Source organism: Astyanax mexicanus, chromosome 18, assembly GCF_023375975.1.
Source record: "Astyanax mexicanus isolate ESR-SI-001 chromosome 18, AstMex3_surface, whole genome shotgun sequence".
NCBI classification, from domain to species: domain Eukaryota; kingdom Metazoa; phylum Chordata; class Actinopteri; order Characiformes; family Acestrorhamphidae; genus Astyanax; species Astyanax mexicanus.
Window position 1 is genome coordinate 19402854 of NC_064425.1, and position 27310 is coordinate 19430163.

General features: G+C 37.5%; 1 protein-coding gene across 3 annotated transcripts; it reads right to left on the bottom strand.

Moving 5' to 3' along the window:
• LOC103035587 (microtubule-associated protein tau) lies at positions 1-26798 on the bottom strand. Of its 3 annotated transcripts, none has more exons than XM_022663594.2 (14): positions 26659-26798; positions 21980-22133; positions 21168-21293; positions 19177-19371; positions 16681-17517; positions 12649-13034; positions 12387-12530; positions 11579-11642; positions 10126-10388; positions 8649-8741; positions 7699-7780; positions 7487-7593; positions 6515-6671; positions 1-5562 (listed from the first exon to the last, which is right to left on the bottom strand). In XM_022663594.2, exons 1-14 carry the CDS (start codon positions 26773-26775, stop codon positions 5558-5560), a joined length of 2730 nt encoding a protein of 909 aa, XP_022519315.2. In that variant the 5' UTR covers positions 26776-26798; the 3' UTR covers positions 1-5557. The 3 variants fall into 3 exon arrangements, with proteins under 3 accessions (XP_022519315.2, XP_007236870.3, XP_049323094.1); XM_007236808.4 differs by having other exon boundaries at positions 16681-17520; XM_049467137.1 differs by lacking the exons at positions 7487-7593; positions 7699-7780 and having other exon boundaries at positions 16681-17520.
• Positions 26799-27310: the final 512 nt, after the last annotated feature.

The window sequence follows — 27310 nt, forward strand, 5'->3', positions numbered from 1 at the left end:
CAGGTGTTGCTAGTCATTTTTATTAATATTCACATCAATAGTTGACAACCACAACAAAGAATACACCGTTCATAGGCAAAACATCTCAGCTCAACGGTTTTACGACACAAGGCTGACGAGGCCTTTATGCCATTGAGAGTTAAATAGTACACACACGGAACCCTAACTGGTACTGGGGACTCCGAGCTGCCTACCTGGAGTGATCTACACTATGACATGCCAATGTGAACCAACTGCTTTGTTGCACAGACACACCACATACTGACTGACCTTCAGAAGCTACATTTTGGGAGCATCTCTGTGAGAGGTCACAATGATGACCTCCAAACTCTATTTTCCGTTTCCATTTCGGTTGCCTAAAGGACACTCAAGGACACATCTGCCTATCACAAGTCCTTCTGATTTTGTTCCCATAAAACCAAGGTCAGTGGATAATGAAAATATGGAATGTGAAATATTTCATATATTAAACACCAATCATGCATGTAAAATCAACTCTAACTGTGCTGGACTTTCCATAGTGAGCCTTTTCCATATTTCAATGGTGCAATGGAAATAATGTATCATTGTAATTATTGCTGTACAATAACTTTTAATGTTAATCTCTTCCTAATAGTGCATTTTTATCTCTAGTTTTATCAACACAATCGTGTTTTCAGGATCTCAGGATTCTTCCATGCCATACCATCTTTCCTTCCGGCCAACGGAAGTTCTCCTGACTTTTCCACAGTTGAATAAAAGAGTAATTCTTTAAATATTAAGAGTGCTAATCTCAGTGAAAATGTGGGTCTACTTCCTACAATAATGTCAGATTAGGTGGCCAAGAGGAAATTTGTTTCACAAGAGGAACTTCATCATGTCCACACTTGGACCAGAAGACTTTACTGTACAACAGGAACACACCCAGCTTCAATCTACCATTAAGTGCTGCGTCTCGCTGTAAATGTGATAAACTGGAATTCAATGCTTTAGCTATGTTTAAAAAATACTTGGTACTTTTAACAATGTCAGACTTGTCCATCATCTGGCACAAGCATTTACATAGAGCATGCATAATTCACAAACTATGGCAAGGCTCAGCTTTGCTTAGCAGGTTCAAATATGTCATAATACCTAAACTGTACAATCAGAATAAGGAAATGTACAACTCCTTGAATTTCCTGTTATACCCTGGCTGACTATACTTCGGTGTGCTTTTTGGGTCCCAACGGCTGGTGCAGCATCGCATGAACTGACCACAAACGACTGTGAAATGAAACAAGATGTTTGACTTTGCCATACGACAAACTATTAAATAAAATATTAAACTATTGACATAAAGGTGCTACAAAGGGTTCTTTGGTTCTGAAGCTCCTTCTCCAAATTTAACGTTCAATCAGTTCCATTTCTAACTTGTTAGACCAGGGGTAACAATCCCAAGACAAATTGAGCCCATCAATACAATTTATATGCTTTATTAAATGTTTGTGTTGGCCACAAGTTTTTTTGTATTTTGTAGTGGGTTAGGGTTAGGATACAACAGGTTTGTGCAGCGTTGAGTTCTTGCTACATTGTTTAAAGTGAATTAACTGAATGCTTTCACTACCGACAGCTTGGAATCTCATTTAGTATGTCCAAATTTCTTGTGTAGTCCACTTTACAGGAAACGATTGAGGTTCGCAACCCACCACCACCCATTCACCCTTTTCAAAAAGGGTGATCTGGCTTTCTACGACAAAGCAGAAGGAGAAAAGTCCTTCCCCCTCTCTGTACTGTCTCTTCACACATTCTATTATAAGGCATAATCCAAAACTTGTAATCCTTGTAATTTTTTTCCACATTGTTTAAAGAACTCTTTGTGGCACCTTTATTATGTAGAGTGTAGATGCTTATGTATAAGTATGACATTAGGATTATTTTGTATTCTAGTATTGTTTGGGACATTTTTATTCTTAAAAAAAAATCTCAATGTGCAAATGAAAATTGCTTTCCTGGGCAGGAAGAAAATTAAATGTTTTTTTTTTATATATATATATATATATACTAATTATTGCTACTTACATTTGCAATGCATCAGGCTTACAACACTGGCTGCTATCACATAATTTTCTAACACAGTGCAATTTACCTAACATTGTCTAGATTGTCTTGTGGTTTTGTTACATATATTAAATAGAGCCAGGCCTTTACACTCTTCTCATGCCTTCCTCACCCTTAAATAATGTCTTCCTCTTGTCTTTTTTAAGTATAATGTGAAAAAAACTACATGTAAACATTCATTGTAAGTACTGTCCAAAGAAAGAAACGCAAAAGGTACAAAGGGATCTTTTATAAAGCAGCATCTGTTAGTCCATGTAATGGTAATTTACCTATTTTAAGGTTCCTCACACTCTCATCTCTCTTTTGCAAAAATGGTTCTTCTGTGGGATCTCTCAAACGGTTGACCATTGTAGCAAGTCGTTTGGCCTGTTTACACTTGGCATTAACATGCGTTTGTGTCTTTTTCTAGATTCTATTTGCACTTGTCACTAAAATGTGTTCCCAGTTTAAACAGATGAGATCCCACTTTCCCATTAAATATAGTAATAGACAAAGGACTTAACTTTTGCTTTAAGATTTTCACCATAATTGTCTTGCTCTGTGAGTCTGTGAATAGTTCAGAAAAAGTGCCACAGTGCCCTAGAATCAGGCTCTGACCACATCCAACTGCTGTTTGAGTAATCCGATCGTAATCTGAACACAATGCATTTCAGGATCACAGGAACCCATCCTACTTACACATATGTTAATTATGAATGAGCTCTATATGTGGTTTAAGTTATCTGATTGTAAACAGATTACAATACGCCTTTGGGGTTTCTTCACCTGTTTTTTTGTGGAAAAGTCAAATCTGAATGTGATATGATCACTAAAAATACACTGCAATGTTAATGGCAGGTAAAAACAGGCTCTCACTTTTTTCCCCCCATTTTGGTGACACAACTTGTGATGTGTATTCACAAAATGGCTCTAAATGAATGTGTGTGAGGAGGTGGGGGGTGGTGGTGCAGAGTATTTTTTTAACACTGTTTTAGACATTAGGCCTGACCATTCATTCATAAAGAAGACTACAGCCACCACACAAGAAGAGCTGAGTTGTATCACTGTATATGCGAGTGAGCGAATATGTTTGTATAAGTGTGTGTGACCATTATACGCTGAAGCTTACGCAATCCCTTCACTGTAAACTACACACAAAGAGAGCTACAGACAGGACTACTGTAAATCTATTCACTGGCTTACACTGGCTTGTATATTACACAATACCTAGTTGAGGCTGTGTTCTGAATCCACTCTGCAAAGCCTTGACATTCACACAGTGTTTATACTCTGAACAGGCCTCCTTGGTGATTTTACATTTACGCTGTATCCCCCCAAGAAGAGTCTACGACTGTGCTTTTCAGTATACTGGTTCTTTTTTAAATGATGTGTATTAGTATTTAGTTTTTAGTTTTTAGTTTTAAATGGAGCATATTATTACCAATAAAGAGTCCAGAAGTTTATCTCTATGCGTAACCAAACTCAAAAGTCAAATTATGATCTGAATGCACTTCTTGATATTATTGACACTTAAAAAAAGTTTGGTTTTGATTACATGGCAGTTCTTTAAAAACTAGCCAGTTAATAAATAAATAAACAAAATTAACCAGCAGCATTTGAATGCATTCTCCTTGGTTTATAATGCAATCTTTAAATTACGGTTACATTTAACTGATTGTCCTTCTATGCGATTATTATTAGGGATGTCCCAATCCGACCTGATCCAATGGATTGGGATCAGGGTTGACCCAGGCCTATTTTGAATGGTCATGTATCCACTGTTTTAATTTCAATATGTTCTTTTTATCGCGATGTCCAGAACACAATAGCGTTAATGCACACAATTTAGAAACCCAAATCATAGCACATTTACCTCATTATAAAAATGATTTCACATCAGTAAAACAGTCAATGAGTTGGTCGAGGAGCAATTGATTAAATGCACAGCCCTAGTCCAAAGCATGTGCCACTACACACACACACACCTTATACTGTAAGGTTGCATTATTTTTTTGCATTCAAAGATCACATCTGTTTGAATTTAATTGAATTGAACATCTGTTTGGGCTGATACTCAGCATTTAAGAGACTTAGTTCATAGGGGGTCAAAATAACTCGTTTGGGACATCCCTAATATTATCATATACTTGGTTCCTTTACATCTATATCTACAGACATCCAACAAGGCCTTACTTTTGAACCTTATTTAGCTTATCAAGAAATATCATCAGCATGTTTCCTTTCTGCATTCCTTTTACACTCCCTTTTCCTTCTGATTTTGCCCACCATATAGCATGTAGAACTCTGTCCTCTGCTACAGTAAATATTGGGAAAGTGTGTTTAACTACGATCCTGTTAAGAGAAATGTTGACATAAGATAAAGACAATGTAACGATTTGACTCATTGTAACTGTAATCTATGAACATTACGGTGAAACTGTAAAATGTCGCACTATTTGGACAGCCTACAAGTGTTTAATAGTGTGCATCCCAGGATAATACTGGTGAGGATGTGATTTGTATACGGAGGTAAATGTTCGGGTAGATGGTGTTTGTTCATTTTTACTTAACGGGTTAACAGACTGTCTTGCATGCTTGTAATACAGGGTGCTTACTGACTGCAAGAGTAATTTAACGAGACATGACTGAAGTGAGTTCTGGAAGTTCTGAAGAGTTCCTATAGACATATAGCTGAGGCCAAATGGAAAGGATAAAACTGGCTCACTATAATCTTGGAGAAATGTACTGCAGTGTATATTTATTTAAGGTTATAGTGGCAGTAGATGAAGCAGCTGGTTAAAAGGATACGGGCACTGACCAAATAAATTCAAGCCTATCCAGTGGTTTTCAATTTTAGACTATTTAATCTACTTTAGCCTCTTATAACCATCCTGAAGCTACTTTTTAATCTCATCACCTTGTCTAGCATTTTGTTGGGTAAAGTTTGACCATATTTTAGAATTCTTTTTGGATTAGTCATCGTACTAATTGTCATATCCCACCACAAGCATGGGTGATTCCCGGCGCTGATTGACGCCGGTAGTCTGAAAACCCAGAAAGCAAATGAAAGCATGTTTCAGGATGGTTGTATGAGGCTACCGCCAACATCCTGCATTCAGACCGGCTCATCAATGAAGCCAGGTCTAGTTTATCCCAAATAAAACCACAAACCTGTCAAAGCCTTGCCTTGTGATCTGATCTGTGTATCTGGGGAAACAAAGAAAATGGTTAAAGTAGCTGTTTTGGTAATGGTGAGATGAATGCAGGTTTTAAAGGGTCAGCTTGTGTACTGCTAGTGTACTGGTTTGAACCCATTCCCTGGCAACTAGATGCGACAGGCTGGATTGAGACGAGGGAGACTGTGGACCCCAGAGAAACACTGCGAGAGGTGTTGCAATGTGGGTGGGAGGTGGCTGCCACTCGGGGGGACCAGGAGATGATTTTGGTGCCACGGTCCGTGTGAGCTCGTGCATCCTCTTGGAAGCTCAGCTTGTAAGACTCAGTCTGTGGGAGACAAAATGATTGGAGAACATAAGAGGTGCTGAACTATGATAAAACACTACATTCAGAACATTCAGTCTTTAAGTTAAATTTATCTTTAATTACATAAGAATTTGAAATCTTTCCTGAGATGAAGAAAGCATTAGCATGACCAAGTGAAAATTAAATAACAAAAATATAAATTTTAATATGAAATGTGGAAAAGGCAGTAGAATATTAAAATATTATGATCATCCTTAAGCTACTTTTTAATCTCATGCTTGTCTAGCATTTTGTTGTGTAAAGTTTGGCCATATTTCAGAATTATTTTCAGATCAGTCATCGTACTAGTTGTCAAATCCCACCACAAGCATGGGTGATTCCTATTTAAATCTGATATTTAAATCTGACTGATATTATAGCTACGTAACATTTCTTATACTTCTGTACTGATTGCTTTATTTTGTTTTATAGAATCTTTTTAATAACACTTGTACTTATTCTCCTTGGTGTGCTATCAACAAATGTGTATTTGTTTGGTAAGACTGAATAATGTGCTATTGTCCTGTACACTGCAATTAGAAACCAATAAAACATTTTGTATATATTCAAATGTCTTGATATTGTCTTCTTGCGTTCCACAAGATCATATTCTGAGAGTGAATACAATGGTGTCTGATTGGTTAAGATGGCCTCCTTTGCTTGTCTGACAGCAGCAGGTCCCACATCTATGACTGGCCAAAGGGTCTGCCCCTCAAATAAGCTCATAGCAGTAGCTTTGGCTACAAAGTACACTTTTCTGCAGCATAAAATTAACATTAAAAAGAATGAATAGCAACAAAAGAACGAAAATATTAAGACAAACGTATGAAAAAAGTTAAATGTAATAAATGAAAAATAATATCAGGAAACATGGACTGCAAAGATACAAAAAGACAACATACAATATTTAGGATGATTTAGCATATGTAGTTACTTTTTGCAGGGATACGCTTGTCCAGACCCTGGGAGTTCAAGAGCCCCTCTCCCTGAGAGGGAACACTAGAGGAGCTGTCCTTCAGACCGTTCTCCTTAGCCCCTGCTTGAGCGGGGACGGGTGGGCTTCCATCCGACTTCTTCTGATCTGCTCCAGTCTGCAAACACAGTACAAATGAGCACTATACTGCACAGATAAGATGCAGAAGAAGATGTGTAAAACTAGGCTTTAAATTGCTCCCTACTGCAGCATTATTTCACAATTACAAGATAGTGTCATGCAAGAAAGTGCACCGCGTATCATATTGCTTGTGAGAACTGTGTAATGCTGATTAGCTCAAATTATATTTGTATAAAATTCTGTAATTTTACTTTATTATTATTCCACAATTCTTATGCTTTGAGCAATGGTTCTGTGTCTCTCAGTTTGTAAAATGCATGTAAAAGGCAGCTCAAAGGACTAAATGCACTTTATGACTCTAGGGGGAGCCCAAGAGCCAAAAATGCAGTTCTCGCACAGTCATTTATGGAAAAAAATTAAATATGGGTATGAATATGAACAGAGCCTTATTTTCATAATTTTTCGTAATTTTCTATCAATATTTGTAAATGTTTTCTTTTTTTCTCACATGTTGCAAAGTTCTCACATATTTTCATTATTTACACTGAATCTTCTTTTTTGCAGTATTTAGTGTACATTATCACACCCTTGAAATAAATATCAACCTCGAAACACGCTTGAAATAAACATATTCATTTTTCAAGTAAAGGGAGTATAAATTAGCTTTAATGGTGCTTTTAACAGACATAAATGTGACCTTTTTGATAGGGAAATATTACATAAAACAGAACTGAATATGGTGCTGAAAGTAAACAATGTCACTACTATACATAATTAATTTTGCCATTACTATTTTTTTAAAGGAAACCCTTCAAACCCCCACACTAGAGAGATAGCTGTGGCATTCATGACCTTAATTTGGTTGCCTCCTGGTTCATGGCCCACATTGTTCGGTGATTCTGCGTTGGCCTTGGTCTTGTCTGTCTTACTGGGTGATCCAGTGTTCTCATCATCACCATCTATCAAAGATCCGTGAGTTACTGCATAACTCTTGCGCAATAGAAAATCTCTGATCACACAGTATATAGAACAGCCAGCATAAAAACGGGCAAGCAGTCACTTACCAGGCTTGTTTTTAATGTTATCCTTGGAGCCACACTTTGCAGTCACTTTGCTCACGTCAAGTTTTTTATTTGTGATCTGGACCTTAAAGTCACAATATTAGGCAGAAAAGAAGTTAATGAGGGCATTGCCTCCTCTATAAAAGGGGTCAAAAGCTTGGCAGAAACATTCAAGACTAGGTTTCTTGTTAGTCAGTTAAAAATCTATGTATACGATCATAAGGTGTATATAACCTGACCAAGACTACTTTTTACTAAACCATAGTCTTGGTCATGTGCTAAATGATTAATCACCTTAATTTCAAAATCCTGTTTTAAAGAAGTAAGATTTACTAATTACAATAGAAAAAAACCTAGAGGAACATAACACAGACCTGACACCAATAAAGCACCAACTTACTCTATGATATCTTGTTTATGTCTTGTTTATTTCTGGGACAGGTCTTTATGCCTCTAAATAGACTTTAAGTTTAAAGTATTTGTATTTGTTTTGTTAATAATAATAATAATAATTAAAATAATAATAATAATAATAATATAATGTTACAAAGCTTTATAAGTATCGCCAAGATTTTTTAAAGAATTGTACTGTAAAAATCTGGTCTTGTAATCTAGTTTAGTTTCAATTAAGATGTCATTTTTTGGGCTAAGGTTATGCTAAGCTAGTGATTTTTTTCAGCACCATGGACAGTTAATCTGTTTGAAATGCATGAAAAATTAATTTAGTTCTATTTCTATATAAGATTCTATATAAGATTAGCAAAATAAAAAAAATAGACAAAAATTCTATGTTCACGAGGAGCTCTGTAAGTGCTCTCTCAAAAAAAACAACAACAACAAAAAAACAACAAAAAACAAACAAACATTACATTGCTATTACTCTGCTGATAGTTAAATAGATAGTAGTTAGCATGGAGACAGGTGCAAACAATACAAAGACAATGGGCACTTACATTCCCTCCTCCTGGGATGTGCTTGATATTGTCTTTGGAGCCACAGCGAGAGGTCACATGACTGAAATCCAACTTTTTGTGGACTATCTGAACCTGAACAAAGAGTAAGACAGTCAGAGGGCCATTTAAGATGATCCACATAGGGCAAACTTAACATTACTGATGAAAACTAATGAAAACTGATGAAAAACCCAACCTACACAACTCTTTTTTTCCATTTTTATTAGGCAAATTTGTGACCACTGTTAATGTGATTCACAATGTCTACAGCAACAGTTTGTGAGGTGACACAGGTACTGGGTACCCAAAAATTAGTCTAGTGGTATGGGTACCATGCAGTGGAAAAGTGGCCTACTGCTACAGAATCTACACCTTTCACAACCTGTCACAATAATTACATTTATAGAGGGGGTGTGGCAAAAACTGACCACATAAATGAATGGAATAGATGCAAGTTTAACAAATGAAATGAGTGTTTTAAACTTTGTGCTATTATTGGCCACAATTTGCTTTGTCATGCATCATCAAATACAGTGTACTCCACTGTCGGGTAGAGTACGGGTAAAGTACCACATCACATTTAATCCACTACTGGGCACTTCTCTATTAAAGGGACACCTAACCAGGCACTTTTTTCACTGTTACGAGAGCACTGCATAGCACTAAATCTCATTTTCTTTATTGAAAAGGGCACCTTTGGGACATTGTCTGATATGGGTGTCATAGGAGGCACATCATAATAGTACCATTTTCTACTGGAGGGGCAGATGGTCCCATAGATGGGCACTAGATCAGATTGTAAGCAAAGATACATTTTCAAATTATTCTTCATACTTTATTTAATTTTTACTTTATTAATCTATTTTGTCCCCACAAGAAGAGCAGCAAATAGGTCACTTTGTTTTTGTCTTTGCTAGTCTAGGAAAATTCATTAGCATAAATTAGCTGATGTGTTGCTTTTGTTTCAAAGCTTCACTATTATTTTATTTATATTACTGAATGAATATATGATTCCGCAATGAATAAAAAAACAATTGCTCTTTAAAATAGTGTAAATACATACCTAATTCTATTTTATTATATCAGTGGTCTAAAATGGTTAAAATGACATGAATGCTAATGTTTATTGCAAATATTTTTGAGACAATATATCATCCAGACAAACACTGTTATTGTGAGAGGCCTATGCTACAGTAAAAGCAATATTGTGGTTATATTCTAGTCTTTATTTGGCTATGTCCATACAATTGTCTAAAGCATCTAATGTTGTACTGTTGCACTTTGTTTGTGTTAATTCAGTATTAGTCAAAAGTTCACACACGTGATAAAATATTTGGTTGCCCAAGAATGTGTACTACTGTAATGAAACTGTTTAAAGAGTGAAAAATACATACATTCTTAATCTGGTTCAAAATTTTACATACAGATGAGACTTCTCTATTTATCTTTACTGCGAACATGCTCTGAGTCTCTGTACCTTTCCTCCACCAGGCTGGTACTTCATGTTGTCTGTGGAGCCGATCTTGGAGGCCACGTTCTTTAGATCTGGCAGGGGGGCACTGTTGACCCGAGTGTTGCGGGGAGCTCGGGGCACTGGGGGTTTCCTTGCTAGAGGAACCTGCTTGGGTACAGGAGGTTTTGTGATTCGGGATGTGCGAGTGCTTCCGTTGGTGCCTGGTGAAGCTGGAGCATTGGGTGCTTTCGCGGAGGAGTTAGGGGTTGTCTTCGGTGAAGTTTTAGCTTTTGGAGAAATAGAGATAATAAAAAGTTATTTCAAAATAAAGGTACACCAGCCATTTGTGGGAACACAAGAAATCTGTGCCAAAAAAATCTTCAACAGTAAATGTAAACATTTCCCCCACTAATTCTCTGCTCTAAGTTGCATTTTTTGCTGACACAGATGTGCAAAAGTGCACACACATCTTGTCTACTCCCTGTAGAGAAGTAGTGCCAACAGATAAGGACTCTTTGGATCAGATAAACATGAAGCTACCAACATGTGCTAAATTAATGTAGAAAAAAAGTGCCAAAGTGCTCTTGTTTCTTAACACTGAAATTGTGCTGATTTGTGCTGTTAAAATAAATATTTGTGCTATTATAATTATTAAACTATTAGTGCAGTAAAATTATGATTCCTTTAATTCTGCAGGGTGCGCCTCAACACTGAGATCATTTGACTGTGTGCACAGGTTGATTTTATATCGGTCTGTGGTGTTAAAGGTAAGCCCGCTAGCTAATTTTAACAGTCTGTGGTCTTACTGGTTAACCTGTTGGCTAATGTTATCGGTCTGTGGTGTTAATAGTTAGCCTGTTAGCTAAAGTTATTGGCCTTTACTGTGGTGCTAGCGGATAGCCTGTTAGCTAATGTTACAGCTTTGTGCTGTTAGCATTTAGCTAACGCTATTGGCCATTGCTGTGGTGCCAGCGGTTAGCCTGTTAGCTAACATTATTGGTCTGTGTTGTGGTGTTAGTATTTAGCCTGTTAGCTAATGTTTCTGGGCTATACTGTTAGCCTGTTAGCTTACGTAATAAATCTTCAGTGTGCTGTTAGCAGTTAGCTAACATTTTTGGGCTTAGCCTGTTAGCTAATGTTATCAGTTTGTGTTGTGGTGTTAGCAGTTAGCCTGGTAGATAATGTTATCTGTCTTTAGCTTAATGGCCAATGTTATAGTCTGTTAGCTAGCTAACTAACTAAACTTCACCGCCAGTTTTTATCATCAGTACTCATGTTAGTTAGTTAAAAACAGCTCCTAACCCAATACTACTGGACTTGAGAGTTTGGGTTCGTTTTGTGGTAAACAGAATGTTAGCCATCATGCTAGCTAAGTAAACTCTTTTGATTAGCTGTGCTAAATATTGTTTAGTCATCAGACTGATGCTTCAACACTTACTGTATACCATATGACTGACTTAACATATTTAACACTCACCAGAAGAACTCCGGAACTTTGGTACAGGAGGCTTCCGTGGGAGTTGAGCACCGTTCTCTGGAGCCTGAGGAGTGAAGCAAATGTAAATAAATGTGAGAGGAGTCTGCAGAAGTACGTTAGAAATTGTTTAGGAAGTGTGCATTATGCACATAAGTGTGCATTATGTTCAGTTTAGAGCATCTACTGACACACATGACAGAGGGATGCCACAGAAGTGTCTTTTAGTGGAGTAGAGTTCCACTGCTTCCATATGCCAGCGGCTATCATATGACAGTCTCCATTTTTTCCTAAATGGGCTTTTATCCAGACTAGATGGCACCATGCACTGTGGACTGAAGCCTGCTCAAATACCTAGGATCTTTCTATATTAGGATGTAGCTGATTCTGGTCATTAGTTTCATACCTTTTGACACAGTCGGGTCACAATTAAATCAGATACTGATATAATTGTAAAAAAAACAGGTGATTAATGTATATTTATTATTATTAATAAATACATACTTTTATGTTTGAACTTTGTATCTGAAGATACTTATACAGTTTGTGATTACCGATGCATCTTTTTGTAAGGCTAATTTGTTTTTGCCATTTGAAGGGACCCCTTCAAATGTAAATGTAAATGTAAATTAAAATGTTTCAGTAGTAAAAAGAGCTATATGTATGAATACATTTTTGAATATGGCTTAAACTAATTTTATTGGGTTAACCAAGAATAATATTTCAGGTGGCAATATTTTGTAGGTCGGACTGACTGTAGAAAACAACACAAACATCAAAAATTCATCAATGTCATACACAAATAATCTACCTTGGCCTCACGGGCAGAATTGGTGCCAGAAGGTTTCTTATTGCCTGTGGTTTGAGTCGTTGTCTTGGGAACAGGAGGCTTTTTATAAGCTGCATTTTCTCCAGTGGCATTTGAGTTTGGTTTGGCTGAATTTTGTTTGTTTGTCTGCAAATTCACATGAAAACAGAGAATATAAGAAAACATGACTGCAAATGTAATTCTCTTAACTGTGTAATAAAAGCAACTATTCGGACACTATATTACGTATTTATCCTTCCCTAACCTTTTCCTTTGTTTTGTTATCAGGGCTGATCACTTCTTTACTTCCATTAGTCGTAGTGGGTTTGGTTGTCCCTTTGCCAACCTTTTCATTCTTCTCATTTTTTGTTGTCTTGTCTACTTTTTCATTGCCATTTTTCTTCTCCTCCTTCCCAGCATTGTTTGTTTTTTCAGCTTTATACAGTTTTTCAACTTTCTCATTTTTTTCGGGTTTATGGTCCTTCTTCTCTGTCTCTTGGTTCTTGTCCAAATTCTCCACTTTCTTTACTGAGGTGTCAATCTTCTCTGTCTTTTCAGGCTTGTCTGTTTTTCCAACCAGGCTTGAATTGTCTGTCTTAGGAGAGGTGTCCACCTTCACATTCTTCTCTTTGGCAGCCAGGTCTTCTTTCACTTGAGAAAGAAAAGGGGACATAAAATATGACACAACATCTGTGTACAAATGCTGAGACAATGCTCAGTAATAAAGCAGCATTACGCAAGAATTGGTATTTTTTAGCTCTAGGGCTCCCTCTATAGTTAGGAAGTGCTTTGAGCCTCCCATAAAAGGGCAAGCTTTTCACATGCATTTTAGGACAAGCTGAGATATATAGAGCTGTCATTGGAAGTGAATGGAGCATGTGGAGGCAGAAGTGTGATATTTCAGTATTTTACATGTATCACTTGATTTACACAACATTATACAGTTCTTGTGAGCATTGTCTGTCCTGTATCACTAAAGTTACATAGGCTCGTTTTATGCTCAATGTTAAAAAAATAAGGACAATCTCTTTATGGAGCCAGTGTAGCCAATAGACACTGATATATGGACACAATGAAGAAGAAACTGTCTCAGAAAAGAGTTTACAATGCAGTTGTGAGTTTATAATGCTCCAACATAAGTTTGTTTTTAACAGAAATTATTCTTTGTTATATCCACATGACAATGGCCGAGTTTTGCTGGAACCATTAGCTATACTACCCTCATGACTTCCAGTGGTACTGTTCTATTATGTCTGTATCCATAAGCTTTCAGAGAATGCACTCTATACAAACAAAATGAACTCAGAGCACAGAAGCAAGGCTCTGTCTGCATCCTTATATAATGTTGACATTAAATGAGCCTATAAAGCTCATTGCAACATTATTATAATGATTATAATGGTTGTTTTTATATCTATTGTTTAAGATAACAATACTACAAAATGCTGCTTTAATAATGCTATTAATGCTACATTATAAAAACAACATTTGAATTACTTCATGGCCATTTACTACAGTGTTGTGCTTGGAGCCTACCCTAAATTAAGTGCAAATGAAATTTTGTCATGCACGTAAAAAAATACTACAGAGACTAATAAACAGTTTGTAAGAAAGAAGCATTTGTGCTTTTAAAAATACTAAACGCTCCTGCTGTGCTACTAGAAAACATGTTTTAGTGCATGATTATATCAAATAAACGATTTGTTTGCATCAGAAGTCATCTTTGAGAGGCCTGTCTGTCTCATGAAGGAAAGCATGTAGGTCACAGCAACCCCTGGCAGGTTCAGCTTACATCCGCAATTCTCCCCTGTCGTGTCAAAGCTGGATTTATGCTGTCGGTAAGCAATGTCAGCATTTTTGTATGCATGATGCTGTTAAGGTGTTCAGCTGAAAAATGCCAGGGTATTTCTTTTTACTGAGAGTTGTAGAGGTCATAAGTTTTATTATTTACGATAGATGACAACAGACCGTGAAAATGATATATTATGATGAACCTATTATGATGCTCTGTATTTAACAAGCAAATATACAATAAATAAAAAAAAACTCAAACGGGATAGTATCCCTTACTGAAAATAATTTTAAAACAGTATAGCTCACTTTCAATGCACTACTGATACTGTCAAGATGCGGCTTAATGTTCTATACACTGGCATGTCATAAGACATGGTATTAGTCACATTAGTCATGTCACATAGAAGCCAAACAACAGGGCTCTGGCCTGTGGAATATGCCTATAAGATCTCCTGCACTGAATGGGGATGTGATTTTTGCCTTGTCTGTTTGCATGGAAAGTTCTAGACAGATGTTGCCAGTCATGATAATTACCACCCACTTTGCTGTCCACTGTGGGTGGTAATGCCTTCCATGACGTATTCCTGGTACACATGAGGCACTGTGGATTGAGGAATGTTAAATGCCTACAGAAATTCTATTTTATTGGAACTTCTCATCCATCTGGCACCAACTATCAGGCCTCACTCTAACTCTATAATTTATGTTGCCTTGCCATGGGTGTGCTGGCCAGTGTTCAGCCTCATTCACAAGATAACACCTCACAAGACAAAACAGGTCTGTATTAATCACAAAATAGTCATACACATACAACAGAGATTCCTTACCTGTTGTACATTCAGGTTGCATCAACCATTGTAATCCAAACACAAAAAAAGTGAAAAGAAAAGAGATTTCATTATTAACAATTAGGTATATTTGTAGTTTTGCAGTTAAATCCAGATGTCCAGTAGTAAGGGAACAATCAGAGATATGTTTGGGTTAGTCAGCTGGCAGATTGGCAGTTATATATTATGTTAACATTCCTAAATGAGAAAAGGTCTAGAGCAGAGCAGGGATATGTGTAAAAATGTGACTGCAAAATGACACTATCATCAACCCAGTCTGGATGAGCAGCATTAAAAATCACACACATGATCAGACAGCTCGTGAGAGCCACACAAATGTAAAAGATCAGTGCACTCTGGGAGATGCTGCGAGAAAAAAGAAAGGCCTGCTGTTATTCTGAAAAAAAGCTGAGATAGCCAATAAAACAGTCTTTTGGTTGATGCAATGCGAAGCAATCAGTGTGTTAAGACACCACTAACAGTTTAAAACATGCAGGAAAGATCAGAGAGAGGAAGGCAAGGGAGAGACTACTATGGGATTTCCAGTCACAGTAAATTTCAAAAGAGAATGTTTTCATTTACTGCTAAAAGATGGCTTAAATATGGTTTATATAAAAGAAGCGTAGCCAAATTGGAGGTCGAAAGACTCAATTAAACAGCTCTTGTGCAGCACAGAGTTAACTTTACCACCCACTGGATACATCAACATTCGCAACTTTCACAGACTAGTCACAAACTAGATTTGTTGTCTTACACACTGGCTGTCAATAATTGATTCAGGTCAACAAACTCTTAAAGGTTATTTGCTTTATTTTCTATGAGTTTATTTCAGTTGCGTGACTGTAAATTTACATATAGAAAGACAGCCAATCATTTGGTTAACAAACACATGTAAAGGCTAAGTTAGCTCAGCTGAACTTACTATCCTAGTACTTTACAGCTTGTATCTTTCACCTGGAAACCAGCTGGTTTATGTAGAGATAACAGAAGTAAACTTTAATAATCATGATAAGTAATGATCAATGCTTTATGATGTTTCAGTTTTATATTTTGCTTCATTTTGTTTAAAGAGAGAGCCGTTTGCTGGCTCTCCCTGCTTGCTGTCCCTTTTTCCTCATTTTTTCTGTTGTATAAAACAGCACTGAAAGCACTGGCAGGTATCTGGGTAATGGGTGAGGGCTGTGGTTTGTTGCCATTGCTTAAAAAAATCCATCATTCCTCAGGGAACTGCAGGGAACACTGCAGTATGAATAAAAAAAACTATTTCTATACATTATTAGTTTTTTTTTTTTCAGTTATTTGGGTGTCAAATATTCAGAGCATCCCTACTTACTAAATTATGTAGGCAACATCTGCCCATAATACCTTGCCCCTAGTCTAAACAGTGTACTTTAAGTTAACAACTAAGAACTACGTACTACAAATGACTGAATATTGTGAAAAAAGGGTGTCTCAGTGCTGCAAGAGAGAAACTTGTTTTTTACTGTCTAGTTGGGATTTTGTTGGATTTCTCCTAATTTTAAGCCACCTTTCATGGATAAACTGATCTGCTAAAATGGGGGGTGGTATCTCAGTACATTGATATCAGCTACAGACATAGCTAAGCAGAAGAAGGCCCACTCCAATGAGCCATGCATTAAGGAAATCATCTTCATATATTCTTCGGTATCACCAACCTTGCAGTTGGGAGGAGTTTGCCAGCAGTGGCTCCTGGTGCTTTGTGAGTGAGGTGGGGGAAGTCGAAGCTGCAGGGTTTTGGCCTAGTACAGTGCTGGAAGTGACTGGTGGGGAGGGGACGGGGCCAGTTACAGTGGAAATGTCCTGGGAGGCAGTGGTGGTCTTTGGGCTGGGGAAGGAATCTGCAGTATTCTTAAAGTCAGAGGTGAAATCTGGGGTTGTATGTGAGGAGGTAGTTATTGCTGGGGTGCTCTGGGTTGGGTCAGGGGTTGTGGATGGTGGGATTACACTTGGGGCAACTGACTGAATTGTGGTTGTGAGAGATATTGCATCTGGCGTGAAAGAAGGTGAAGCACTTCCTTGTTCAATGCCAGCAGCAGAAGCAGTACAAATGTCCATGTCGGTGATCGTAGAGGAACTTGGTTCAGGTGGAGGAGGTGAATCGCTAGAATCGGTCAAGCTGGCCCACTCTTCAGGGAGCTTTTTCCTGCTCTTGCTTTTCTTAGCCTGGATACGTCCTCCACCCCACTCTCGAATCTCACTTTTCCAGCCCTCCTCTGGGCTTGGAGGGGAAGATCCACCTTGGTCAGTGCTTTTTGATTGGGTTTTCTCAGGAGATCGGAGGCTTTCCAAAAGACCATGCACCTCGTCCATATCCTCACACTTCTTCCTTTTCTGCTGGCCTGCCTCATTTGATTCTTCATCTGATGTAGCTTCATCTTCATCTTGACTTCCATGGATCCCAAAAGGCTTAGGGGGACTCTGCTCTGGCTTGTTGGGGGAACAGGACAGCTCTGAGGAGAGCATGTCCTCACCTGTCCAAAGGTTTCCCCGTACTTCTTGGTGTACAAAGAGGAAGAGGAAGTGTCATTTTCTACCATGCAAATCATAGATCAACAAAAATGCATCACCAACACAAAAAAGGCCTGAGAAACACTGGACTGGGGATCTATCCATCTTTTGAGCCCTTGCACCACACAAAAAAGACAACGTGACAAGACAAGTCTGCATACCCAAGACATCATTGGAGCTGCATGAAAAATACATAAGCAGTTTGCAGTTTTAATAAAGTGACTGAAAGGTAAAACAGTCAAAGCTGTGTTGAAATGTTGGATGTTGTCATTGTGAAATGACAGACAGTTTTATATTGCAGCCTAAAACAGCCTTTATTTTTTTTCTCAGCAATATCCGAAAGATCAGGGCCTGTGAGTTTTCTACTAAACAAAAGCTCTGTTCACAGCAAGACGAGGCCACGTTTTTTAGCCAGTTAATACATTTGCTGGTGACATTTTCCATGTAGGTGCACAAAGTTTTTTTCTCGGACAACCATTTAATCAGCAGCATAGTGCCCTAGTATCAGATATGCCCTAGTATCAAATATCAGGCTTCTACTCTTCAGTGTAATTGGTGTAAATAGGTTTTCTCACATAAGCAAACATTTACCAAGCACTTCATTAGGAACACCTGTACACCTACAATAATATGTATAATTATCTAATCAGCAGTGCAATGCATAAATCATGTCAAAAATCAACCACAGAATGTGATTTTACTAATTCTATTATGACTGTTTGTGCCAGATGGTTGGTTTGAGCATTTCTGCAATTACTACTCTCCTGGGTTTTTTAGCACAGAAATGTCTGGAGTTTATAAAGAACACATTTCCAATGAGCAGCAGTTCTGCATACCGAAATCCTGTGTTGATGAAAGAGTAAATTAAAGTATGCAAAGAGCTCAGAGAAAGGCTACAGTAAATTTGTTTTAGACATTCTGCATTCTGAAATGTTGATTCTAAAGCTTTTGTAAATAAAAAAAAAGGCTCTGCACTGCTCTCCCAAAACGGTCTGGTGCGTTTGCACTCTCATATGTGTTGTCAGGGAGGCACGGAGATCTGGGTCTTAGTAGGTGGGCTCCTGCTTTTTTCTACCTGGTGTATCTGAAGTGCAGAAACCTCCATAAAAGAATGCATCTTGCTAAAAGCAAAGACCAAGTTAAATTTATCTTCACATCCAACTACAGGAAATGGAAACCCTTCCATTTCGTAATTGCGCAAAACGTTTGGATGGAAACCAGACTAATGACATCAGTGTTCTTTAGGGGCCTTCCCAGTTACTGGATCTAAATGTAATAGAACACCTTTAGGGACGTGGTAAAACTGGAGATTTGCAGCAAGAAAGTGATCCGTAAAAAATCTCACATCAGCATTAACCATAATTTAAAAAAAAATTCCAGCATTTTTTGGAAGCCATGCTTTTAAGAATTGTTACAAAGGGAAGCAAAGTGAGGCCGGCCCCTTTTTAGCATTTTTATTGTATAATGTTTCTAATAAAGTGCTTGGTGAATATACAATTTAACCTTAGTCAAATTAACAAAAAGGGCAAAAAAAAGCTAACCACAATCCTTAGTTGTAGAACTCTACAATTACAGATATATAATACTAAGATAACGTCTGTCTTACCTGTCTGCAAGTAAGTTTAGACACAGTTGAACTTTACCTGCTGTGCTGTCCGAAGTGATACGAGGGCTTGTGTCTGCAGGTTTACTGGGTGCCTGGAATGGTTTAGGTGGTTCGTTGGCATGCGGCACAGAGGTCTTCTGAGGTTCTGTCAAACTGGGAGGTTTGGATGACTGGAAAGGGGCCGTGCCCGCATGTATATTAGCACTCATGCTCATTGCTGGCTGGGTAAATCCTGCAGAGCACAACAGCAGAAATGCAGCGTGTGAGGCTTCAGGGTGTAAGTGACACAAAAGGCATCAGCGTTATTACAGCAGTAACCTGTAAACACGTCCATGAAGTTGTCCTTCATCCTGAGCCTCACTTGCTGAATCGCCCCTTGATAACTGGGACATTGGGCTGACGCTTAGCCTGGAGGTTTGGAGGCAGAGACTGGAACTGTCTTTCATTATAGATGGGGGCATTCAAAATGCATTTGAATAGGCATGACACTCTTGGGGCCATCCCCCAGAGTGCCGCAGTGTGCCGCCACAGGTGCGACTGCAGGGGCTGGGCATTACTTACTTTCTGTGTGCCGCACTGGGAGATTTTCAAACTCATATGCCAGATGGAGCATGCTAGCTTTATTGGCAATGATACAAAGAGGTCATGCTTTCTTTAATAGTAAAAGTGAATGAATAGTAAAAATAAAGTCAGTCTGATTATGTGCAGTTCTATGTTAGATTAACACAAAAATGACCTTTTTGTCAATCCATCCTTCTAATGAATACATTCAGCAACTGTATATTGAATTGCACCCATTGCTGACATCGATGTGCAAATCTACACACACACACACACACACAGCTTGTCTAATCCCTGTTGAGAAGTCTTACCAATACATTAGGAGTATCTGAAGCAGATCACCGCTATCAGCACATGCCTAATGCCAGGCATGGACTAGAGTGTGGGCATTGAGCTGTAAATCAGCAAAACTATGTTTTCTGGAGTGATGCTTCCCCATCCTATACTTTATCCGACATCCTGACCCTACTAACGCTCTTGTTGGTGAGTGCAATCAAAGCCTCACAGCAATTTTCCAAAATCTAGAAGATGGCCCTCTCTACAGAGTAGATGCTGTTATACTTACAAAACCAAGATTACAGGTAACTCTTTTCAAAATAAATTGACTACAGAAGAAACAATGAATGAGACTGGGCCCAATATGTTTGTCCATATACAGGTCCTTCTCAAAAAAATAGCATATTGTGATAAAGTTCATTCTTTTCCATAATGAAATGATAAAAATTTTACTTTCATATATTTTAGATTCATTGCACATTGGCATACAGCTCATGAAAACCCAAAATTCCTATCTCACAAAATTAGCTTATTATGAAAAGGTTCTCTAAACGAGCTATTAACCTAATCATCTGAATCAACGAATTAACTCTAAACACCTGCAAAAGATTCCTGAAGCTTTTAAAAACTCCCAGCCTGGTTCATTACTCAAAACTGCAATCATGGGTAAGACTGCCGACCTGACTGCTGTCCAGAAGGCCATCATTGACACCCTCAAGCAAGAGGGTAAGACACAGAAGGACATTTCTGAACGAATAGGCTGTTCCCAGAGTGCTGTATCAAGGCACCTCAGTGGGAAGTCTGTGGGAAGGAAAAAGTGTGGCAGAAAACGCTGCACAACGAGAAGAGGTAACCGAACCCTGAGGAAGATTGTGGAGAAGGGCCAATTCCAGACCTTGAGGGACCTGCAGTGCAGCCACCGTGCACAGATGTGTGCAGGAAATGGGCTACATGTGCCGCAACAGTGTATTAGTTACTTAATTTAAATGTTAAACAGGCTGCAATAGGTACTTGACTTTCATTATTCTTGTAAAATGGATTGTTAAAAGTCCTCAAAAGACTTAAGGAAAATTAAGAAAATACAATGAACTTTATTTAACTGTAGTTAACCACCATTAGCATGTTCATATACAACATAAGTTTGTTTTAATCTTCCAAAAAAATTTAAAACAATGCTTCAATTGGCTTTACCTGGAACATCAGTGCTAAAAGGTTGTTTCTCAGGAGCACCAGGGCGACTTTCTCCAAGGAAACCATGAAACTGGCTCCCAGTCTGCCCTGCAGACATTCCAGACATGAATCCAGAACCTGGGAAGCCTAAGAGAAGAAAAATTATATTGGTTTCTTGTCTGTAAAGGTGTATTTTACAGAACATACACATAGTCTCTCTTCACACTGAGCCTTGATCTTTTGTAAACAGCAGAATGAGATTAATGGGATTTTTCTTTCAGGTCCAGTCTGATGGCTCAGTTAAAAAGCACGACTGACAGTCTGTTTTGTCTATGTCTCCCCTGTAAACAGGCAGCAGTTAGGAGAATCCATCCCGAAAATATTCCAGGCACCATCCACAGCCCTGATTAGGTGTAATGAGAGAGATAGTCAGAGACGGCTGACGCTGAGGAGAAGAGACAGGCAGAGAGTGTGGGCCCATTACCATGGTTACACAACCAGCTGTGACCATCCCAGTAACCAGCAGCAAACTGTGTCGAATATTGGAGATGAGGTACAAGGATGCATTAAGCTTCATTTGAAAGCTTCATTAACTGCCTTCTTACATAAAAGAAAAGTTTGTATAGCCTATATTTTGTTCTGTCAACCTGTTCATACATTTTAGCTGTTTTACTAACATATAAATACTTTAAATGCTAATAATGAAACAATGCAATATAATTGTTCAGCTTTAAATAGTAAAATTAATCACATTACATCAATGCAGCCTAACAAGAAACAGGTCAGATCAACCTGGGTTCACCTTTTACAAATTGGCAGCATTAACTTCTCACCTTCACTCTTCCCATCCATCCTCTCTCCAGCTTTGTTGTCAAAGCCTTTTACATCTGGACCTCCAACAAACTCTTTCTTCAGCAGGCTGTCCTGGCCTGGCTTGGGAGCTCCACATGCGCTATTATCACGGAAGCTAAAATCCATTCTCCCAGACTGAAAGAAAAACAGATAAAAACACAGTCAGGCAAAATGTGATTTAAAAATGGGAGTTGCAGCTGTTCATAGTGAACCATCATTATATGAATGTCATGGTTAAGTGGTTGGTTGGTAGTCACAAAGAACATGTAGGTAATTTCAAAAGTGTGCATGGTATTTTGGGAGCTGTAATGGTTTAGTAGCACCTCTAAGTTACTGTAGTCCTGTTTGTCAACCCCCCCCCCCCCCCCCGCCCGCCACCTCCCTGCTTGTCCTTCTCTCCATCTCATCTTTCTTTCTGTCTCATGTATCATACAGAGAGTGATGCACGCACTTGTTTTTATCCCTCTTTATTCTTTATCAGTCCCTGCTGTCTTCTTTGGATTTGAAGCAACTGAAAATAATCATTTTTATTGCACTTATTTCATGAAATCATGGTTGAATGGACAGTGATGATGTGTCTGCATTTTTGGCTGTGTGTATTAAACATAATAATAAACACAATACAGGCTGTATTAATTTATTTGGAATGGGGCACACTCTATAACACTAGGTGAAACAAACTGTCTATATAAATAAACTGAAAAGAAGCTTAGATTCATTTTTTTTTAACAATTGTAACATACACGTCTAAACCAGGTTCAAAACACAGCGCAAAAACAACCATTAGTATTACATAGATTACCCGCAATAATTATTACCATTACTCTTTACAGCATTTCAATATTCAATATTTAAATTTTGCAACAAGTACTTTTAATATACATTGTATAGATTTACTGTTTTTGTATTTGTACTGAGGTTTCTGTCTAAATAGTATACTTTTTTCCTGATCAAATGTACTCTTTTTGCAGTCTTATTTTTCCACTCATGGCTTCAAATGGTGAAGACTAGCTTCTGAACTGCTCTTGGAGCTTGTAAATAATTCAGTATTCATAGACTTAAAAAAGAGCTTAATAAGAAATTGCATAAATAAAAAAAATAAAGTTTAGAAAGACTATATGGATAAAAAGCCTTCCTAAATCAAGGGCATTAAAATAGTTTCTTCTGCCTTTTTTCGGATAAACTATCTCTACTGTTCAGGAAAGACTTACTTTTTGATTTTGCATCATTGCTGTGAGCATCTGATTGCATTTATTGACAAACTCTTTATGTGGTCAGGATGTTAGACACTAACCACACCTCACTTCAACTCATTCCTAAAGTACTCAATTGATTACCATCATTCCAGAGAACACAGTTTCACTACTCAACAACACAATGCTAGGGGTGCTTCATATCCCTCTGTCCCACAAGCATAGCCGACATACATCCGCAGCAAATGATAGAATGCTGTATAAAGTAACTTTAATTTGCTAATTTTCTAATCACTATTTTCTTACTGTACAACTAAAATATGTTACATTAGCAAAATTCTAATTACTCCCTTTTAAAAATGCATAATGTTTCTATTACCTATTGCCTAATTATGCCCACAAAGAACATTTTTCTGTACCATTGTAGCATGTAATATTTTCCTACGGAAAAAAAAAATCAGCCATGGCAGAAAGGGGGACATTTGCTTCACTACCCAAACACAAAAGTTACACATGTAATCGCATGACACTGCATTGTGCGCAACCCATACGAAAGCCTTTCAAAGTCCGAATGGAAGTGAAACTAATGCAAACGATGAAAACTTTATTGGGTAATTAAACACACAGGCGCACAGAGTGATTACAAAGTTTATGACCCACCTGATCTGTTTCACTATTGAACAGTTAGCATACAAAATTTCCTTACTGATGACAGAAGTATGCTAAGGGATTTACATTCATATTTTATTGTTCCAGCAAGTAACTAAAACAGAATCCTGCACTGTTTAATGCGTACATAAGGATTCTGTACATTTCAGAGTTATGTAAACTACTGGTACAGGCCCTTTAATACACCCTAAAGGCCTTAAAGAGACAGTTCATAAAGAAGACGTACATCAAATAATACAGTATTTATAGATATAGATATTTATAGATATAGAAAAAGTATAGAAAAACTTTTTGTGTAGTCCAAGGTTTGGTTTGCATCTTTAGCTTTCACTGGAAAACAAATGTAGCATATACTATTCTGTAGCTAGCATGATGCTCAAATAAGGAATTAAGGTCTAAGTTAATTTTGACTATAGGGACAAAAATCTAACAAAAACATAAAACAAAAATGTTTAATATGACAAAACATATCACATGACCGTAAAATCTGAGGCTGTTTGGAAGCTAAAATACAAAAAAGAAAATAGATGCTCTACATGCTAACACTTCTACATGCTAACATTACGGCACACTAAAATGAATTTGTATAAATGTAAGTCTATTACTGAACATCAAATATATTTCATCTATTAAAATATTTCATCTATTAAATAATGAAACCTGCTATTTAAAATCAGTCTACTACTGCAAATGCTGCTTAATTACAATATTTTGGAATCAACTCAAGTATTTGTGAGGTTGCAGTCATGTGGTTTTAGGTCAGTGTTTAGTAATGTTATTGTACATGTACCAAAATGTATATTTTGACCTTTTAGTGACCTTAAAATTCAGAAGACACAGAGATCTTTAGGGGGACATCACGCATTCATCAAAATCTATCGGGTCTTTTCTCAATATGCATTCTTATTTACAGTAGTGATAGAAACTAGAGCCCTTCTAATGAATAATCATATATTGACAATGGTTCTTTTTGAGAGAAATCAGATATTTTCTTAACTATTTTTAGTAATTTTATTTTTAATGTCCTAATAAATAAAACAATCATTTTTTAAATGTTAAAAGGTTTTCCCTTTTTATTTCAAAAGAAGAAAGAACTGATTTCTTACAGACTAGAGAAATGGTCTATATACAGCTCTGGAAACAAAATAACAGACCACTTAAAAAAAGAGTTTCTTTGATTTTACCAAATTGAAAACCTCTAGAATATAATCAAGAGGAAGATGAATGATCACAATCCATCAAAACAAGCTGAACTGCTTGAATTTTTGCACCAGGAGTGGCATAAAATTATCCAAAAGCAATGTGTAAGACTGGTGGGTGAGAACATGCCAAGATGCATGAAAACTGTGATTAAAAACCAGGGTTATTCTACCAAATATTGATTTCTGAACTCTATGAATATGATCTGCATCTTTTTTGTTTTTTCAGCCATTTCTCCTTTTTTTGCAAATAAATGCTTATAAAGACAATATTTTTATTTGGAATTTGGGAGAAATGTTGTCCGTAGTTTATAGAATTAAACAATGTTAATTTTACTCACATATTTACTCACGTTAATTTTACTCACATATTTACTCACATATACCTATAAATAGCAATATCATTAAAACTGATTTAGAAACTGAAGTGGTCTCTTATTTTTCTCCAAAGCTGTATGTTTATCCGTTGGATCAGCTAACTTTTTCTTTGAATTGTCATTAAAATGCTGCTTGAGACATTGTTTTATATTTAAAAAATAAATACCTATATTTTGTATTTATTTGTTGTGAAGCAGTACATATGTAGCATGGTAAGGATAAAATATATTAGGAACGTATACCTACAAAGAACTACTTATATTAAATCTCTCCTTATGACTTATTTACATCTCAATGACTGGATTTATCAGACATTTTGAAATGACTGGTAGAATTTCCCTTTTAGGGTAAGGCACAGTAATACAGTCAAACATAATATCAAATACGTTTTCGAACAAAAAAGCCTTTTTTCAGTGTTATTTGGGTGCAGGTACAGCTTTGAGTCAGGGGCAAAGAAGAAAGCTGTCTCTGTTGTCAATGTCAGGGGGAGATAGATGTTGCCTGGCTCTGTCTCGTCGTCTCTTCTTTTTTTCTGGCGCAATTTCTGCCTCTGACGTCACACACTTTCTCTCTCTCTGTCTCTCTCTGTCTCTCTCTCTCTCTCTCTCTCTCTCTCTCTCACACACACACACACAGGCCTCTCTCTTTTCTCACTGGATAAGAACTGGTGGCGCAGCACGGGCCTGCTGCTGCTGCTGCTACTGCACCACAACACTCATGGCACCTTGTCCTCAGCATCACCCATCAATAACAATAATACTAATAATAACACTGAAACAGCATCTGATAATAATAATAATAAAAACTCAAACACATGATTCATGTGCTACTGAATATTCCCTGAGGTAATCAGTAAAAATAAATATGCACCAATTCATAATCATTAACCTCTTCATTAAATATTAATCAGACTGCACACTAACTGCAATACTGCCTCCTTCATCTATCTATAGCTCTCAGCACACACGCAGCTCAGCCTGTCAGTGACTGTCAGTCAGTGAGTGCTGTGGCTCTGTGTTAGCTCTGATGACTGACTGTATCCTCCAACACGCCCCAGTTTGTGCCATTTTCCCTTCATCACCATCCTCCTCATCCTCATCCTCAACCTCATCCTCACGCTCCAGCAACTCCCACCGTCTATTCGTCCGCTATTGTCCGCCTCGCCTCGCCTCAGCCCGGGCTCCCTATCACACCGAAACCCGTGTAAAACCCGTCACTCACCGCTGTTGTGTTTTTAAAGCTGGGTTGATGGGCTCGTCCCCGATCACCGACAGATCCACCTTGGAATAAATAGACTACAGCGCGTCTGTATGACCGCAGACACACACACATACACATCCACAAGCACGCACACGCACCAACGCCCCGCCCCCTTCACAAGACGTAGCCAATCACAGACTTCAAAATCTCGCCTGCTACTCGACGGCTTCCCCATGTAATTATAATCTTGTTTATTTTGAACAAAAGGTCCAGAAAAAAAAAAATAATAATATCTGTCTAATTATTGTTTTCTGATAAAGCTTTATATTGCAGATATAAATTTGTAAAAAAAATATTAGTATTGGCTTTATTTGTAATTTGTAATTATTATTATTTACTGTAAATATACAGCTCTGGAAAAAAAATAAGCGACCACTTCAGATTCTGAATTAGTTTCTCTGATTTTGTTATTTATAGCTATATGTTTGAGTAAAATGAACCATTTTGTTTTATTCTATAAACTAGTAACAACATTTCTCCAAAATTACTAATAAAAATATTGTCATTTAGAGAATTTATTTGTAGAAAACCAGAAATGGCTATAATAACATAAAAGATGCAGATCTTTCAGACCTCAAACATACAAACTAAACAAGTTAATATTGTGGCGTGG